Genomic DNA, 16,179 nt, shown 5'->3' with positions numbered 1-16,179 from the left:
CTGGTTCTCTATTAAAATTTTGCTTCTTAAGGAAATTCTAGATATTCTGAGCTCACTTGTGATTTTATTCTCTAGATTATATCTGAGTCATTTAAATTCTCTGTTGGTTATTGTTTTACTCAACAAATTGCTTAAGTTTGCTAACAACCATGTTAAAAAAAATATTATTTCCTTTGTGTTGTCTGAATACCACTCTCACAGAGTATGCTTTTTCATTCCTAATTTTCATAATTATAATAAGTGAATCTCTATTTACCTCACCCATTTCATAGTCTCTTAGAATGTACCTTTTTTCATAGTTTATGATTGAAGAGATTCATTGCAGATTATCAGTCATGAAAAATAATGTAAAAATCTAACAACATTTTATTTGTTACTACACATACACATGCATGCTAGAATTAAATATTCAGTCCCTCAGAGTCACAATTATGTAGATTTTAGTAATGTGGGAAATACTTCAGCTCTAATGTTGGTTTTAAAAAAAAGAATACATTTTAAATACCAGGAATGAAAAGAAAATATACATACATATAGAAGAACTCTGGGCTACCTGTACCAAGTAAATTCATAATAAAATGGTAGGTATTTGTAATTATCTTCTTTATATTTTTTTCTGTATTTTCTCATAATTTATGAATATACATGGAATACCATTTTAAAAATCATCTCCTTGCCTCAACATGAGACTTCTGTCTATTTGCACTTATAGCTCTCTAGGACTCACTATGTATTTGAGAGACTGTCCTTCATAGTATTGTGAATGGAGAATTCTCACTCCTGATGGAGTGAGCACAGACCTCTTTCCACTGATCACATTTTAGTTTCAATCAGACAATGCATGCATTGACTACTCAGTCTACAATCAGCAAGTGTGAATTATGTGCCCAATCTAATAATTATAGTTTAATCTATATTAATAAGAGGAAGTAATAAAGGTAAAAATTAATGTTTTTTCATTTTGATTCTCCTCCTGGATGCTTAAGCAGTGTTCAAATATAATACAATGAGGCATTGACCACAGTGCTATTTAAAATGGAATTATTATTTGCTTTAGAAGTAGAATGATAACATGCATTTGAAGTCAAATGTTTTGTCTTATGATTTTATTTTATATAATTCATTTTATTTTAAATAATGGAAAGAAAATCAAAAAACAGAATATAAGCTCAATACAATTTGGAATTTTAATTAGAAAAAGGTCTGTAAGATAAATAAAAATTCTTGTCCATTTTCTGTGACTATGACAAAATACTTGATGCTGGGTAATGAACAAAGTAAAGAGATTTGTTTTGAGGACTGAAAGTTCAAGGTCAGGTGATTCCATCTGTTCAACCTCTTCTGAGGGCTTCATGGAGATGGCATCACAATGGTGGAGGCATGAGCAGAAGTGACCTTGTGGTAAGACAGGACTCCAGATTCAGGGGTCAGTCTCTCACTTTTTAACTGGGGTCCTGTAGGAACTACATTAAGGCCTTACAAAGGCAGTGGCACCAGTGACCTAATCATCTCCTATTAGGCTCCACCTCTTACAGCTTCTACCACCTCAATAACCCCACACTGGGGCCCAAGCTTCAGGCATATGAACTTTTGGGGAGCACCCTCAAGCCCTGTGCAGACCATGGAATTCCCATGTGTGGTAGCTCTGTAAGTGCACTTGCTTCTTCCAGAGCAGAGCCTGTGGCTGTGTGGCAAGCAGCAGATGCCTTTAGGGAGCCCCTGCAATCAAAAGCTGGCAGCAGAGGATCCTGCCATGATAGCCTTGCATTTAGGGACTGATTCCTTATTCTACACACTAAATTTCCTCCTCCATGAACTGAAGTCATAATAGCAAGAGATCTCATAATGCTGCTATGATTTTATGAGTGAATGTAGGTAAAGCATTCAAAAGAGTTCCTGGCAAAAACAGGCCCACTGTCATTATTATCACTATTGTAGTTATTGGTGGTGGAGGTTGTGGTTGTTGGTGTTATTATTTGGAAAACTAGGCTTGAATTAAAAAGCAAATCCAGTTTTACCAGAGCATTCCTATTGCAACATACATTTACTTACTGTACGGTTTCATATCAATCTATTAAACAATGAGTATAGCCAGGTTCTGGTAAAACTTTGTGCATTTATCTACATTTACATTTTTTGAGCTCATGAGCTATTTTAGATAATGTGTATATTTTCAGCCTCATCAAGGTAACCTTTTTAGATAATGATGAATAAGGGATGGGAAACAAAGAGTAAATACTTTTAAGTGCATCTTTAGTTGTTTTACAAGCAGTTATGTGTATAGATGGGAGGGGAGAAACACACATACCAAGCTGAGTGGATTTGATTCTAAGCCTTATTTCTGAATGATACTCATCTACTACGAAAATTTCAGTACTTTAGTGAAGGCATTTTAAACAATATCACAAAAGGTATTTGTTAAAATTAGTATTTGCTATGGCTTTCTGGGACAAAGTAGCTGCTCAGTGGACAATCATTTAAAGGTCTGATCTCTTTTTTTTTAGCTTGACGATCTCTGCTGAGTGCCCCATGCAACTTGAAGACTTCCCGATGGATGCCCATGCTTGCCCTCTGAAATTTGGCAGCTGTAAGTTATTTTCACAAGTAAGAACCATGAATATACTTTTGAGATCAATTCCACATTCATTGAGAAGAATGTAGGTTGTGTATGAGCACAGTATGGTGCAATCAGAGAAGACTAGAGAGTGCTTTGTCCTTGCCACACTACTTTCCTTGTCTTTAAAGTGAAAATATGGCCACCTATATCATAAGTCAGAGAGCAAGAAAAAAAGGAAGTCTTTGGGCTCCATAGTCCCCTTTGAGTTTGTATTCCAGAGAAATAAAGACCTCCTACAAGTTTCCATCTCCCAAAGGCTCTACCACCTCCCAATAGTCCCACCCTTGAGACAAGCCTTTAACACATGGGCTAAGGGGAAGGAGGTTTCCCAGTCTTCCTGAGCTGACTACATTCAGGAGAAGACCTTCACCAGTCCTTCTGGCAAGATGCTCTGGAGATCTCTGTCTCATCCAATCTACGTCTTTGTCTTTTTGTTGTTGTTTTAAACAGTCGCAGGGTGTCGAGTATGCTGGGGTCCCATTAGTACTCAGAAACAGACAAGACTGAAACTTTTCCTCAGGCATCTCAGAAAAGCTGGATTATTGGATGCTTCATCCAACTATTTTCTTTTCCAGAGAGCAGCTGAGGTCTAGGGTTATCTCCCTGTTTGCTGTGTGCTGAACCAGTGGCATGGGCTGTGAGACCAGTTGCCATCTCTGTTCTCACTGGCTCTTAGGTGACTGGGTAGTGCTGAGTCCCCTCAGTGCTCAAAGGCAGGCTCCATGGGAAGCCAGACATCTGTGTAGCACCCAGAAAGTTGGGATGCTGGATCCATGATCTGCCTCTCCCTCCCTAGGAAGAATCTGGGAGCTGGTGTTTTGCATCCACTTACACTGAGCTGAGCCTGGGAAGGGTATGGGACTGTGGTGACTGAAAGTCCAAGTAGGCCCTCGTCCTACTCCTTTTCCTAGTTCCCAGTTGTTGGTGTCTAGATTTTCTAACTCTGCCAATTCCCTCATCAACTGTATGAGGTGAAGTGAGGTTTCTGTCCCTAGGGAAGGATTCAAAGCCTGGATGTTGGATGCATGATCTACTTGGTTATTTTATAAGGACTCTGGATTCTGTTAAGTCTATAGAGTTTTAGTTATATATTCCACTTCCATTTACACTTGCACTTCTATTTATAATCATATTTCTACATATAAAACCAATTAACTTGGCTGAGTTCAAACTCCAGACTGCCTTTCCCTGGCAGGCAGCAGCAGCTGACATGTCAGGTATTTCTTTGACCTTTGTTGGGCTGGTGGGACCATGCTCCATGCATGCAAATACCATGTGGGGGTAAGACAGAAATTTGGGTGCAGATTTTGTACATCAGTATATATATATATATATATATATATATATATATATATATATATATATATATATATATATATATATAACACTTGGGGCTTCCTCCCCATGGCTCTTTTAATTTCAAGGATTTGATGCCTCACCTTCCAGCTGCATTGCCTTGGCGACTACAGACTCTTCCTCTGATTCTTCACACCGACAAGACTGAGGAATCCTGTCTGCAGCTTAGCCACGTCACAGTACTGACACACAGCCTTTTAAGGGAAAAGCCATTGCTTCTTCCATGTGTCACCCTTTAGTTTCTGCCTATACTTGTTCTCTCTCCAGATCCTCCAGGGGGTAATTTTTTATTGGTGTCCAGACTTAATGGTTGTTACCTCATAGCAACCACTTTGCCATTCCTGGAAGTGGAGCCTTTTTTGACTCCAAGAGTTTTATTTATATTACTTTGTCATTTCAAAGGGACTTTTGAATTTAAGAGAGGTAAGTATGAGTGATGAACCAAAAGTAAAGTGAGATGGAAATAACTGGTCTTTTTTCAAACTATGGTCTTCAAATGCTAAAGAGAGATTAGCATATACATTTCTTTGGGGGAATGATGTAATAGAAGGGCATTGTCACCAGGATATATTTAAATCACTTGCTTATAGGGGGGGGGGGTGACTATGAACATCATTGCTTGTGACAAAAGACCTACTAAAGATTCCGGAAGGCATTTTTGTAGGAAATTACTTATTCATATTTCTGGAGGAAGATCAGTGGTCCACATCTCCCAAGGAAAATTAGTTGTATAATTTAAAATTATACCATTCTCAGTATAGGAAAATTATGCTTTGATTTGATCAGAAACAGAACACTGAAAAGTTGAAGGTTTTTTGTTTGTTTGTTTTGTTTTTTTTTCATACTGTGGTGGTACTCTGTCCTTTGGTTAAATAAGTTCAAGTCACTGTGAAGCCTAGATTTAATGGTAATTGTGTTCAGGGCAAGCAACTCGAGAGCAATTTTTGGTGATGAAAAATATGTGACAACCTAATTTTTCTTCACTAAATTATATCATACTCGACAGCCAACCCACTGCAGTTAAATCATTTATCACATTCAAAGCTGAAGTAATCAGCTGGTGGGATCTTTTCTCTTTCTACATTCAATGAAACTAAATAAGATCACTATCATACAAAATATATAGAATAAAACTAGCAGAGGCACTTCTCGAACTCAGTAGATGTTTTGAACTGTCCTGCCAGATTTCTTTTTATCTGCCCAGTATTTTGAAGATGGATTTGAGTTGATTCAGATATTGATCAATGGTGTATATTTACTGTTAATGACCACAATATGCAAAAAGTTCAAAGGATTTTATTGATATCATGTTTTATACAATGACCAAGAGATAGAAAACTGTATAAATATAGCTTTTTGTCAGCTTATATAGTTTCAGTTCAAGACATAATTATTTTAGGAGAAGAAATGCCACTCTACTAAATGTTTTTCTTATTTGCCTTTTTCATCCTTTGGATTTTCTAAAAATAGATGCTTGGCCAAGTTGCTCACTTATACCACAGGCATCTGAGTATGCATAGGCTAAATGTGATAGTATAATGAGTTTCAAATTACCCAATCCAACAGTTCTCTGCTATTAGGAGACAAAGGAATGCAAATATGTGTCGTTATTGTAATGAGCCACATGCTCTGGTTTCTCTAATGCAGAAGTGAATTAGCAGACATTTCTGTTATTGCTGCCTCCAGCTTCAAGAATTCAAACAAATGTTGAAATTAGTCCTAGCCTGTAGAGGATGTTTCCTAGTCTATACAGAAATCCTTAAAGATAATGGCATGGTTTCCTTTTGAAATTAAATGCTCAAACACATCAAAATTGTTCAAAAAAGAAAATGTCTTGATTCTTTTGCTCATTTTATTTGTAGAACAATGGATTAAATATTAAATTATGAGATAATATCTGGATTTATGAACATTGAATTTTAGATTTATCTGGATTTATGAAAATATATGCTAAATTAGAACTGAAGGCTTCCTTGGTAGGCATCCAGGAAATCAGGGATCAGTCTCCCTGTTGTGAGCTGTAAATATATTTACATGTGTGGAATCATGACCCTGCTGTTGCATTCATCATCTCCAGTATGTAGCAACTCAGCATGAGTATGCACAGTCTAGAACCCAGGTTTCTCAAAGTCTGATGTGAATATGTCACAGTCCCTGAGGCCTTGGAAACACAGTGAAGTTTTTTTCTGTGTTGTGCCTGAGTTTAGATTGTTTTAACAACTGTGTTGGTTAATTAGTTAAACTTGATTCTTGCCATGGTCTGAATGTTTGTGTCCCATCAAAATTTACGTATTGAAACCTAATCCCCAATGTGATGGCATTAGAAGATGAGGCCTTCAGGAGATGATGGGGGTGATGAGAGTCCCAGAGAGCCTTGATTGCCCTTCTTCCATGTGAAGACACAATAAGAAGGCACTCAAATGGACTAAGAAAATTGCTATTTAAAAGAACTGCTGTTTTAAAGGGACTGTCTTAGTCTGTTTGGGATGCTAAAATAGAATATCATAAATTAAGCTGCTTATAAGCAATGTAAATTTATTCTTCACAATTCTGGAGTCTGGAAAGTCCAAGGTCAAGTTGATGACAGATTTGGTGGCTGTTAAGGGCCTGCTTCCTCTCCAGAGAGGACTGTCTTTTCACTTTAATGCCAGAGGGTAGAAGGAGCAAGAGGATCTGTTTTATAAGGTCACTAATCCCATTTGGAGGGCTCCACCCACATGTTCTGATGACCTTGTGAAGGCCCACCTCCTAATACCATCATATTTAGGATTCCATTTCTATATAATTTCTGGGGGACACAAACATTGGATCTGTAGCAGGCATGGAAAGCATTCAGCACTCTGCTTGGGGCAAGGAGCAACACATAAGTATCAACCATGAGCTTCTCCTGAGGAGCTGATGGACACATGTAGATCATTGGATTAAATATCTTTGTGCAACTTAAAGCCATCTGAGATTCACACAAAAGATAGCTCACCATGGGGATCTGAAATGAACCTGGTAGGAGTTGAATATAAGGAGATATAATGGAAATAAGGGTTAAACACAGAAAACCCCTGGTCTGTTAGTCCAGGTCTAGAATGAAATGAGAAACCTCATCTGAAATAAGCAAGTCACAGAAGGATGAATACTGTATGATCTTGCTTGTTTTGTGGATTCTGAAAATGTCATTCTCATAGAAACAAAGAGACTGGATTGTTCCAAGAGGTTGGGTGTGGGTAGGTACGGATGGGCACAAGGAAGATGTTGGTTTCAGAGTACAAAATTTCAGTAGACCACGGGAATAGAATTTGTGGTCTATTACACAGAATGCTGACCACAGTTGATAATAATGTGTATTTCAAAGCTGATAAAATTGACTGCTAATGTTCTCACCACACACATAAAAAAATGATGAGTTAGTGAGGTAATAGATATATATTAACTATGTTGACAGAATCTTTCTGCACTATATACATAGCTCAAATCATCGCATTGTACCCCATAAATTTGCACAATTTTTATTTGTCAATTAAAAATACATTTTAACAAGAGGGGAAGCCTCCTTTGGGGAACTGGCAGAATGGCATTACAAGCTAAACAGGAAAGACCATAAATACGAAAGTATTTCTAAAAGTAGCAGGCAGAGTGGGTGAAGCGTATCGAACAAAGGAACCACATGCTGATTTGACTGTTCCTGGAGGTGACATCAAGAGCTAGAAATTCCCAAGAAGCAGGTAGAAGAGATAAGACCTGAGAGGAGTTGTTGGCCAGATATGAAAAGAGAATATGTAGGATGAAAGAGGGGCATGATTCAAAGATAGCACTGTGATTTTAAGACAAGGTGACGTGAAAGCTGGTCGTAATTGGGAGAAGCTGCTGGTTTGAAGGTAAAAAAGTGAAGTGGTTCATGAAAGTGAGGAAATTATGTAAGAGATTTTCTCTGAGGACTCCCATCCTCCTTCGGTGCTTCTTACTCCTGTCATTGAGGCAGAGCATCTTTCTGCTGGGAGGGTGACAGTCCTTCTTTCCTGATCTATTTCTACTAAAAGTCCACAAACACAGCGATCATAGTTTCTTTATCATGTTCTCTCAGACCCTGTGTAATTTTGCAAGGACTTAACTATGAGCTGGTGATGTGCTTCATGATATACAGTGGTGGCATAGTTGGTAATAAGGCAGATGTGTTATCTGTTCATCCCATCTGCTGATTGCTCACTTACCTCTTAACTGGTTCTGGATAAGGCAAAGGGTGTGCGATACCCTCTTGATTTATTTTATCTCTTAAATTTAAAGCAAGATTATTGGGCCTCTGGTAGACCCTTCGAGATGCCACATCTAAATATATTCATATTTTGCAAACTTTTCTTCTCTATGTTATGCAAGCCACAATGTCAGTTATGGATTTAGTTTCCAACCCAGGAGACTACACTCATTCAGGTAATGTGTGACAGGGTCTTGTTAGGTAGTTGCTATGCTCATTCCCACCCTGGTTTTAGAAGAGAAAGGGAAGCTAGAGACATAGGCTTCAGAGAACTCAAATGCTGTACATTTTCAGATCACAAAGATTCCAGTTACCTGTGGCATTCTAATCTGCAACATCATATGTAATTAATGCAGAGCAACACAGACCTTTTAGGTGGCTGTTAGTAGTTCCTGGATGTCCCTGCACAGTCTGTCAAATAAGACTGACTGTTTTCCTCAAAACTTAGATCTGCTGACAATCAGAATTCAGTTCAGGGCTGGAGGCTTAGAGGTGAAGTGAGTGCTTACCATGTATGAGACCTATGGATTCAGTCCACAACACAAATAAGGAAGGAAGGGAGGGAGGGAATAAGGGAGGAGAAAATTCAAATAGAAATCTCTTTTCTTTAGACTGGGTTAGACACCAAGCAAAAATCCTTCTTGACATATGGTTATACTCACTGTTGCTATTATTTATTAAGCATCTACAGTGTGATGGGCATATTCTAAATACTTAATATTCACGCATACACTTTGTTCTCACTACAACCCTTAGGAGATGGGTGTTGTTTTTGCAAAAACTACAGGTGGGAAAATAAGAGGCTTAGAGCTCAAACAGGTTGTCCAAGTTCATTCTGATAGTGAATGTCAGAATCACAATTTCTTATTTCATTAATAGTTAAACAAAAACACATGACTTCTGAAAGGCCTTCTATGTAAAGCAGTCGATTGTGCCATCACTTCCTTCTATTAGAGATTAGCAATGCTAGAAGAGGTCAGAAAGTGTCAACCAGAGGGGAGAGTCCTTGAGGGCAGTGATGATGAATTCCCCAGTCATTTGTGAGTGAACATGTTTCAAGCCTTCTTGCACAGCCCTGCTGATGTATGGTCAGAGGAGGTGAGTGTTGTTTTCCAGGACTCTAAATCATGAAAAATGATAGCACAGTAAACCTGATTGCCTCCTTTACTGTTGTCCCAGCTGAAAGATTGAATGCCACATCACTGACCCAAAGAGAAGAGTTTAGTGTTGGTTGCTAAACACCTGAGCTGAAGTGGACATGAGTGGTCATTTATTTCCACCCTTAATTTGATGAGAGTGAAACTCAGGATTCTGTGCTGACATTGCCAGACATGCCGGAGGCCACAGTGCCTCTTGCTGTTGGTATTATCAATGCTATTAACATCATCCACATCAAAAGAGCTTTTAATATCTAAGAAAGCAAAAACATGTGAATTATTATAATGTGTTGTAGATAGTGTCTGCTGTGCTTTCAAATGACTTTTATCTACTTACAATTGCTGTTTTATTGGATCTTGACTGGAAGGCACATATTGTTAATTTAATCTCCTGTCCACCCCACAACAATGGAGAGACTCATGCCTAGCAAGGTCCAAGTAACATACAGGGGCCTCCACCTGGACCAGTGATCCCTCAGCCCTCCCTGCTGGCAGTGCACAAGCACACCCTGGCCAACATGCTGCTCAGCCTCAGAGCCTGAGGAGGAGCCATCGGAAGCTATGTGCCACCCCAGTTCTACAGTGGAAATGATGAGCAGCTCTAAATTCAGGAGGGCAGATGGGATAGGGGGTCAGTGGCCCTACCAGGCTAAGACTGTCCCAGCCACCACTCCCACCTCTGTACCTCCGAGATGCAATGATTCCCATCAGCACCCTTGCTTCCTCATTAGGAGCCATCTATGCCCCCGGATCTCAGCTTTCTCCAGAGCACCCCGTGCCCCAGGCATTGCCTGTCTCCCTAGCATCTCACGCTAGTCCTTACTCCTTTTCCTTTTTTTTCTTAGCAGTCTTGGCATCAAGTAGTCACCTATGAGAAAAACAATATTTTCTGTGTTCTGGGCTCTCTTGAGATGAATTTCTGTAATCTTAGCTAAGTCTCAGAACTGTTTTGTATCAAAACTTACTTCCCCAAGCTTTGAGCTCCTTTCATGAGCTTTGGGATTCATGTTTCCCAACCCATTTACATCTTCGAAGAGATGTGGGGATCTACCATACTTCTCTCCAGGGAACAAACTCGCAGTCTCCTGTGGATACGGAAATGGAAAGAAGGGGTGGTTAAGGAAGCCTACAGTTATGACTGAGGCCACCTTAGAAGGCCAGCTGCAGTGCAGGAGATTTCTCTGATATGAGACAGATGAGCTGAGGAGAAGATACAGAACAGGTGCTCAGGATAACAGGTGCAAGACCAGCCTGAGCTAGTCTGGAGACAGCAGGAAGCAGGGCTTTTTCCCTACCCAGAGGACACTGCTTCATTAGCCTCTTCTATCCAATCCACACTTACAGCCTGGACAGAATCCAGCCAGACTGCTTTGCTCAAATCCATGTCTGAGTATCCACAGGCCTGCATTATTCAAGGTTCTGCAACATTTACATAATAGGCAAAAGAAATCTCACTATCATTTATGTGGAACCCAGGGGGCCATTGGAGTTGCAGAATATGCCCAACGGTGCCTGTGACTGGACATTTAGAAAGCCACTTGCCAAGGGGGAGAGCAGCATTACCCCCCACACACATTCATCACCCTGAAACGCACATCTTCCCAGGAGACAAGAAAATTACAATGGAAAAATTTTCATTAGGAGAACTCCAATGTTGTCCATTTGAAAACACCTTTCTATATTACCTAAAACTTGAAAACAGAAGGTCATGCTAATTTTAGAAAAAGGTTGACAAGAACACTGCCCAACATGCACTTAAAAAAAGAGCTAAGCATGCCTTCCAGGGTGTTTCATCAATTGTTAAATAAATAAATAGCTATTCTATTTACTTCTGTATAGATCTTACTAATGTGAACATGAACATTAGGATCCTATCATTAGTTCTCACGCCCCCAGCCCAGCAAACTTGTAAGTTGGCCCCCCCACATGGCCATCATTTTCAGACAGGATATGTTGGTTATGAAAAAAGAGTGTTGCATATCACAAGGTGGGGGGAATCTATCAAAAGATGTGCAAGGTGATTGTGTAGGACATGATATGAATTTACTGAAAGATATTTCAGTATAGATGATGTAAACTCATGAGTGCACACATCATGCCATAATGGAAAAGACTCCAGGTGGGACGTCTTGTTTCCCCAAACTATAACCTATATTCTAGATCTACTGGTTTCCAGTATAGATCTCCTGAGGATTTTGTTTTCAAATAAATCCTAACAAGCTGATTCTATCATGTATGTGGATGGACAGGGGCCAAGAACATCCAGGATCCCCTGAGGAAGGAAGGGTGGGGCCTCACCCTCCTACCTCTGGATGTTCTCCTGACATATGATTGATTGCAATATTTTGAAACAGGGACAGGAAAAGGGAGTGGAAAGAGAATCAGGGGAGGAGAAAGCAGGCTCCTGATATATGCAGACTTACCTGCCAGAGCAGGTACTTCAAGTGAGGGAAGGGGGAAGACAAGCTAATGATAGTGTGGTCACACTGAAATGCACATGGGGAAATGGTATCTGATACTTAAATACAGATAATTAAGGCCATGTGTAAAAGGCAACATATTAAACCTTGTATAATTCAAGTGTTGTATATGAGAGAGCAATGGGGAGGGCTTTTGGAAAGAGATGCTGAAAGCAAACTTTAATTTAAAACATGATGGATTTGATTACATTAAAATTAATATTTATCTGCCCTCCAAAATAATGCCATGAACAAGGTGAAAGAGCTACATATTTAGAGCAGATATTTGTGATGCATATATCCAAAAGTATGCGTATCAAACTCTATAATGAAAAGATACTAATCAAATGGGCATAAAAACACAGATCTTATAGAAAAGATATGGGTAAATCCCTGCCCAGAATGTAAATGCTTCTAGAAACATAAAATTTGGACTACTTCCTTGGGAGAGCAGGATGGTGAGCTATATTGGTGAGCTGCGCATGGGATGGCCCTGTGTTCGCTATATACATGCTTGTTTTATAATTTTTGACTATTATGAATACTTGTTTGCACATAGAATAAGAATTTGGATTGTTGTGTGTATTAGCAAAGAAGCTTCCACACTTTGAGCATAATCTCCATCATTCCTCTGGCTTCTCTCTTTTGAAATCTCTGACAGGACATGGTTTGGCATGTAAGAACTAAGAATGGCTGTTGTAGGTACTTTCAGCTGCCACAGCTGCTGGGGGATCCCAGAACACGTGTCCTACTGAGGGAGACTGTCCTTGTAGCCTGTGTCTCTAACATTTCCCCCAGCTCCAGAAGCATTTGTTTTTTGTATTATTATTATTATTTTTTTGTATGACAGTGCTTGGCTTTGTTCAGTCAGGAGTTAGTGTCATGCCCTGTTGGAGGAGCTGGGAGTGAAGGCACACAGCCTTGTTCTGAAGGTGCCATGGCTCCACATGGCATCTATGCAGGTTCTGAGGCTAGACTGAGGCAGGTGTACCAGTTCACCTGAAGGGTCCTGAAGAGACCACTGAAGTACACAGGCTCTTACACACCTACTTTTGCTTAGGTGACCCTGCTGGATTCCCTGGCCACCCCTTGGCTATCACGTGCAGCCCGTGTGACAACACATTTGTTGTGCCCCCCAGCTGTGGTGGCCACTTGCAATTCCGCTCTCCTCATCTCCTTCAACTCTAGACCCTGCAGCACACTGGGAAGCTGTGCCTCATCCTCTTGTTTTATTCATCAGCATTCCCTGGGTGACCTCCCAGCCCAGTGCCTCAGGTGACATCACAATGAGACCATTGCTATGAACTCAGGGCTTGTGTGCCCCGACTCTGACACACATCAGCATCCCTCAGCTTCACATGTTATAGAGCTCTTTCTTCCAACACATTATACTGCTCTTTCACTAGAGGTCAGTGCCCTCCAGGTTCTCGCCATTCTACTCGGTGCAAATAACTACACACTTCCTCTCAAAGCTCACGTCATGTTTCTTACATGAGCATGTTTTAGAAAAATGCATTCTATTTTCCTCTTTATTTATTACCATCATTGCCTCTCACCTGGATTGTTTTAATTTTACTCTCCCATTTCTGTCCCTTTTCCACCTGCATTCTGCTCTCCTGACTCACTCATATGAGTGGTCCTTTTATTGCATAAATTTGAATAGGTTACTTAATTGGCTTCACTCTCCTCTTCAGTGTCTTCCTGGCTCAGAGGAAAAGTCAAATGCCTCAAAGCTGTGTTTTTTCTGGCCTTTGGTCTGCCCTCTTCCAGGTGTGCTCTGTTTTGCCTCAGGCATCTCAGGCATGCTGCTGCCCTGGACCTTTGCACCTTGAGTTCTCTTTCCCTGGGACTCTGTTCCTCCATCTTCAAAGTCAATAATGGCCAGTCGAGTACATTTTTCATGCTTTAAATCTCTTCATCTGGCTCCAGCTGGAGAAAGTTCTCTGTTTTGTGATAAGATTGGGCTCACTGGGATAATCCAGGATGATCTCCTGATTTTAAGATACAGCACCATCTTTCCATCTGCACAGTGCCCATGCCATGTAAGGTAACATTCATGGGGGCACCTGGTCTTGTCTGTCCATCTACCCTTCTCCTGAGGACAGTGTTGCTAGCACATGCCTGTTGCAGAGTGAAAGGTTTAGAGTAGCAAAAGTCACCAGTGTGCCATTCATATATTTCACTATGTAGATCACACAATCATACCAGAACTCTAAAGTAGGTGCTCTTATTAGCTCATTCTATCAGTGAAAAGACTGAGGCACAGGGTGAGTGGGTTGTCAAGGTCACAGAGCTGGAGAAGATACAGGTAATCTGATCTCAGAGCTGATATTCTCACTGCTTCATTAAAAGAGAAAATACATACTAAGTAGAAGGGGGCACTGGCTTCTGAACACCCAGGCCTTTTGCATTTCAAAAGTGGGAAGGACCGAGCTTCAGTGGCCCTATTCTGACCACCCTGCACTTTTTAGGTCATTCACCATTAACTTTCCAAATGTCCCCATCATTTCTCTCTCTTGCTTCTCAACCTCTTTATATTTTCCAGGCTGGGAGTGATTTCATATTCATAACACTTTCTGTCCTCCGCCCCATAGATGCATATCCTAATTCTGAGGTCGTGTATGTCTGGACCAATGGCTCCACCAAGTCTGTGGTGGTGGCAGAAGATGGCTCCAGACTGAACCAGTACCACCTGATGGGGCAGACAGTGGGCACTGAGAACATCAGCACCAGCACAGGTGAGAGCCCTTGAGGGCTGTGCAGCCAGGACCTGCAGAACACCACACCGTCTGGAAGCTCAGGGTTCTGTGTCCCATTTTGCAGGGGCCCCACAAGAGGGGGGGCGTGGACCATGCACATCATGCCCTGGCCAGCAGCACTATCCTTGGCAGCATAGCTGTCATGAGTGCTGGCTGAAAAAAAGGGCTCCTGGACGGACCCCTCCCTGCAGCTACACACACACACAGAGGCACCAGCTGCAGCATCCGGGGAATTAAGGAGCATGTGAGGCATTAATCTGTAGTACATTTGCCACGGTGTAAGCAAGCCCTGCCTGGGGGTGAGTGGACCTGCTTATATAACACCCCCTGCCTGAACAGTGAGGTGCAGTCTCTTCAGAAAAGGGAAACGACTTCTTACAAATACTCTTGTCACCTGCTTTCCTGTCTCTGCTCTGAACATTTCAGAGAAGATCTCCCTGGGGTTGAATCTGGGGAAAAAATAACCAAGCAGCATAAAAGGAATAGCTGAGTTGGTACTGAGAAGGGAGCAGATGCTGTCAATCCCAGCTGTGGGGGCTGGCCTGAACCTGCAGGGCCAGTCCAAACCCGAATTCACCTGATTTAAAGTGAGTGGGGAGGGCAAAGGAATGTCATGCAGTTGATCTCTGGGGCCTTGAAGTTGTGTGGTCAAACATCTCCTGAGAGCAGGTCAGACTCTAGCAGTCACAAGGCTGCTGTGGGTGGGACAGAGGACTTAGGGGGTACAGAGAGTCCCCATATAGCAGAGGGAAAAAAGCCCAAAGGATGGAATAAGTCCTAAGTACAAATGAGTTCTAAGTCTCAGAGTATGTCCTCAGGGGAGCCCTGTCAGCATCACCATGTGTCTGTGTGTCTGCAACATAGGGCATTTAGGTCTGTGTCTGCCTCCTCTACGTGCACTTGCATAGGGTCAGGTCCTGGCCAACTGATGGACCCTGTGCATGGCATCATTGAGGGATAGAGGAGAGCCTGGCAGGATAGCTTCACCAATTGTTACCATGAAAAAGGGCAAGGAAACAAATGGTCTGATTTTATGAAAATGAGTGAAAAGGTGGTATGGCAGAAGTTTGGAACTGTGGTGTCAACACAGGATGATACCATTTGGGTTTGCTTCGTGTAGCTCTTTAAAAATTGATAATTGGGGCTTCTGCCCACATTTGCACCTTCCAAAGAGCATCTGTTTAAGTGTCACCTGATTTTACTACTTCCAACTCAAAAATAAATTGAAAACAACAAAAATAATTAAAAGTACGAGAGTGATTAAAAACCTTACTGTACAGAAGTAGAATTGCACTTCACATGTTCTTCAAGTATTAAGGAAAGGAAAATCTGGATCATTGTTAATGATCCAGTCCTTCCACTAAACCTATCCCTTAACCCTTCAGTTTATCCCTGTTTCCTTCTTCCATGTTGGAGCCCACTCAGCCCCTCTCGTCTGCTCTCGCCTGCCCTGGGGTTATGGGGAAAGTATGTCCCATCACTGCAGTATGTCTCAGACATTGCTGAGAATTTGACTCCCTGTCTATAAGAGGGCAGATTTTTACTACATGTTGCCTTTATGACTCCTTCACCTCTTGACATATTGTAA

General features: G+C 41.1%; 1 protein-coding gene across 4 annotated transcripts in view; it reads left to right on the top strand.

The window, feature by feature from the left end:
* The window catches only part of Gabra5 (gamma-aminobutyric acid type A receptor subunit alpha5), a 76,581-nt gene that overhangs the window by 48,577 nt on the left and 11,825 nt on the right, over positions 1–16,179 (top strand). For all 4 annotated transcript variants that reach the window (XM_046428815.2, XM_058574069.1, XM_058574071.1 and 1 more), the window contains exons 7-8: positions 2,505–2,587; positions 14,427–14,570. In XM_046428815.2, the coding sequence (XP_046284771.1) occupies positions 2,505–2,587; positions 14,427–14,570 (227 nt within the window). The remainder of the gene's footprint in view (positions 1–2,504; positions 2,588–14,426; positions 14,571–16,179) is intronic.

The sequence above is a fragment of the Marmota monax genome, unplaced genomic scaffold, assembly GCF_021218885.2.
Source record: "Marmota monax isolate L192 unplaced genomic scaffold, Marmota_monax_Labrador192_F-V1.1 WCK01_AAM20220418_F8-fsc00179, whole genome shotgun sequence".
Lineage (NCBI taxonomy): Eukaryota > Metazoa > Chordata > Mammalia > Rodentia > Sciuridae > Marmota > Marmota monax.
This window is presented reverse-complemented; position numbering and strand designations above follow the sequence as displayed.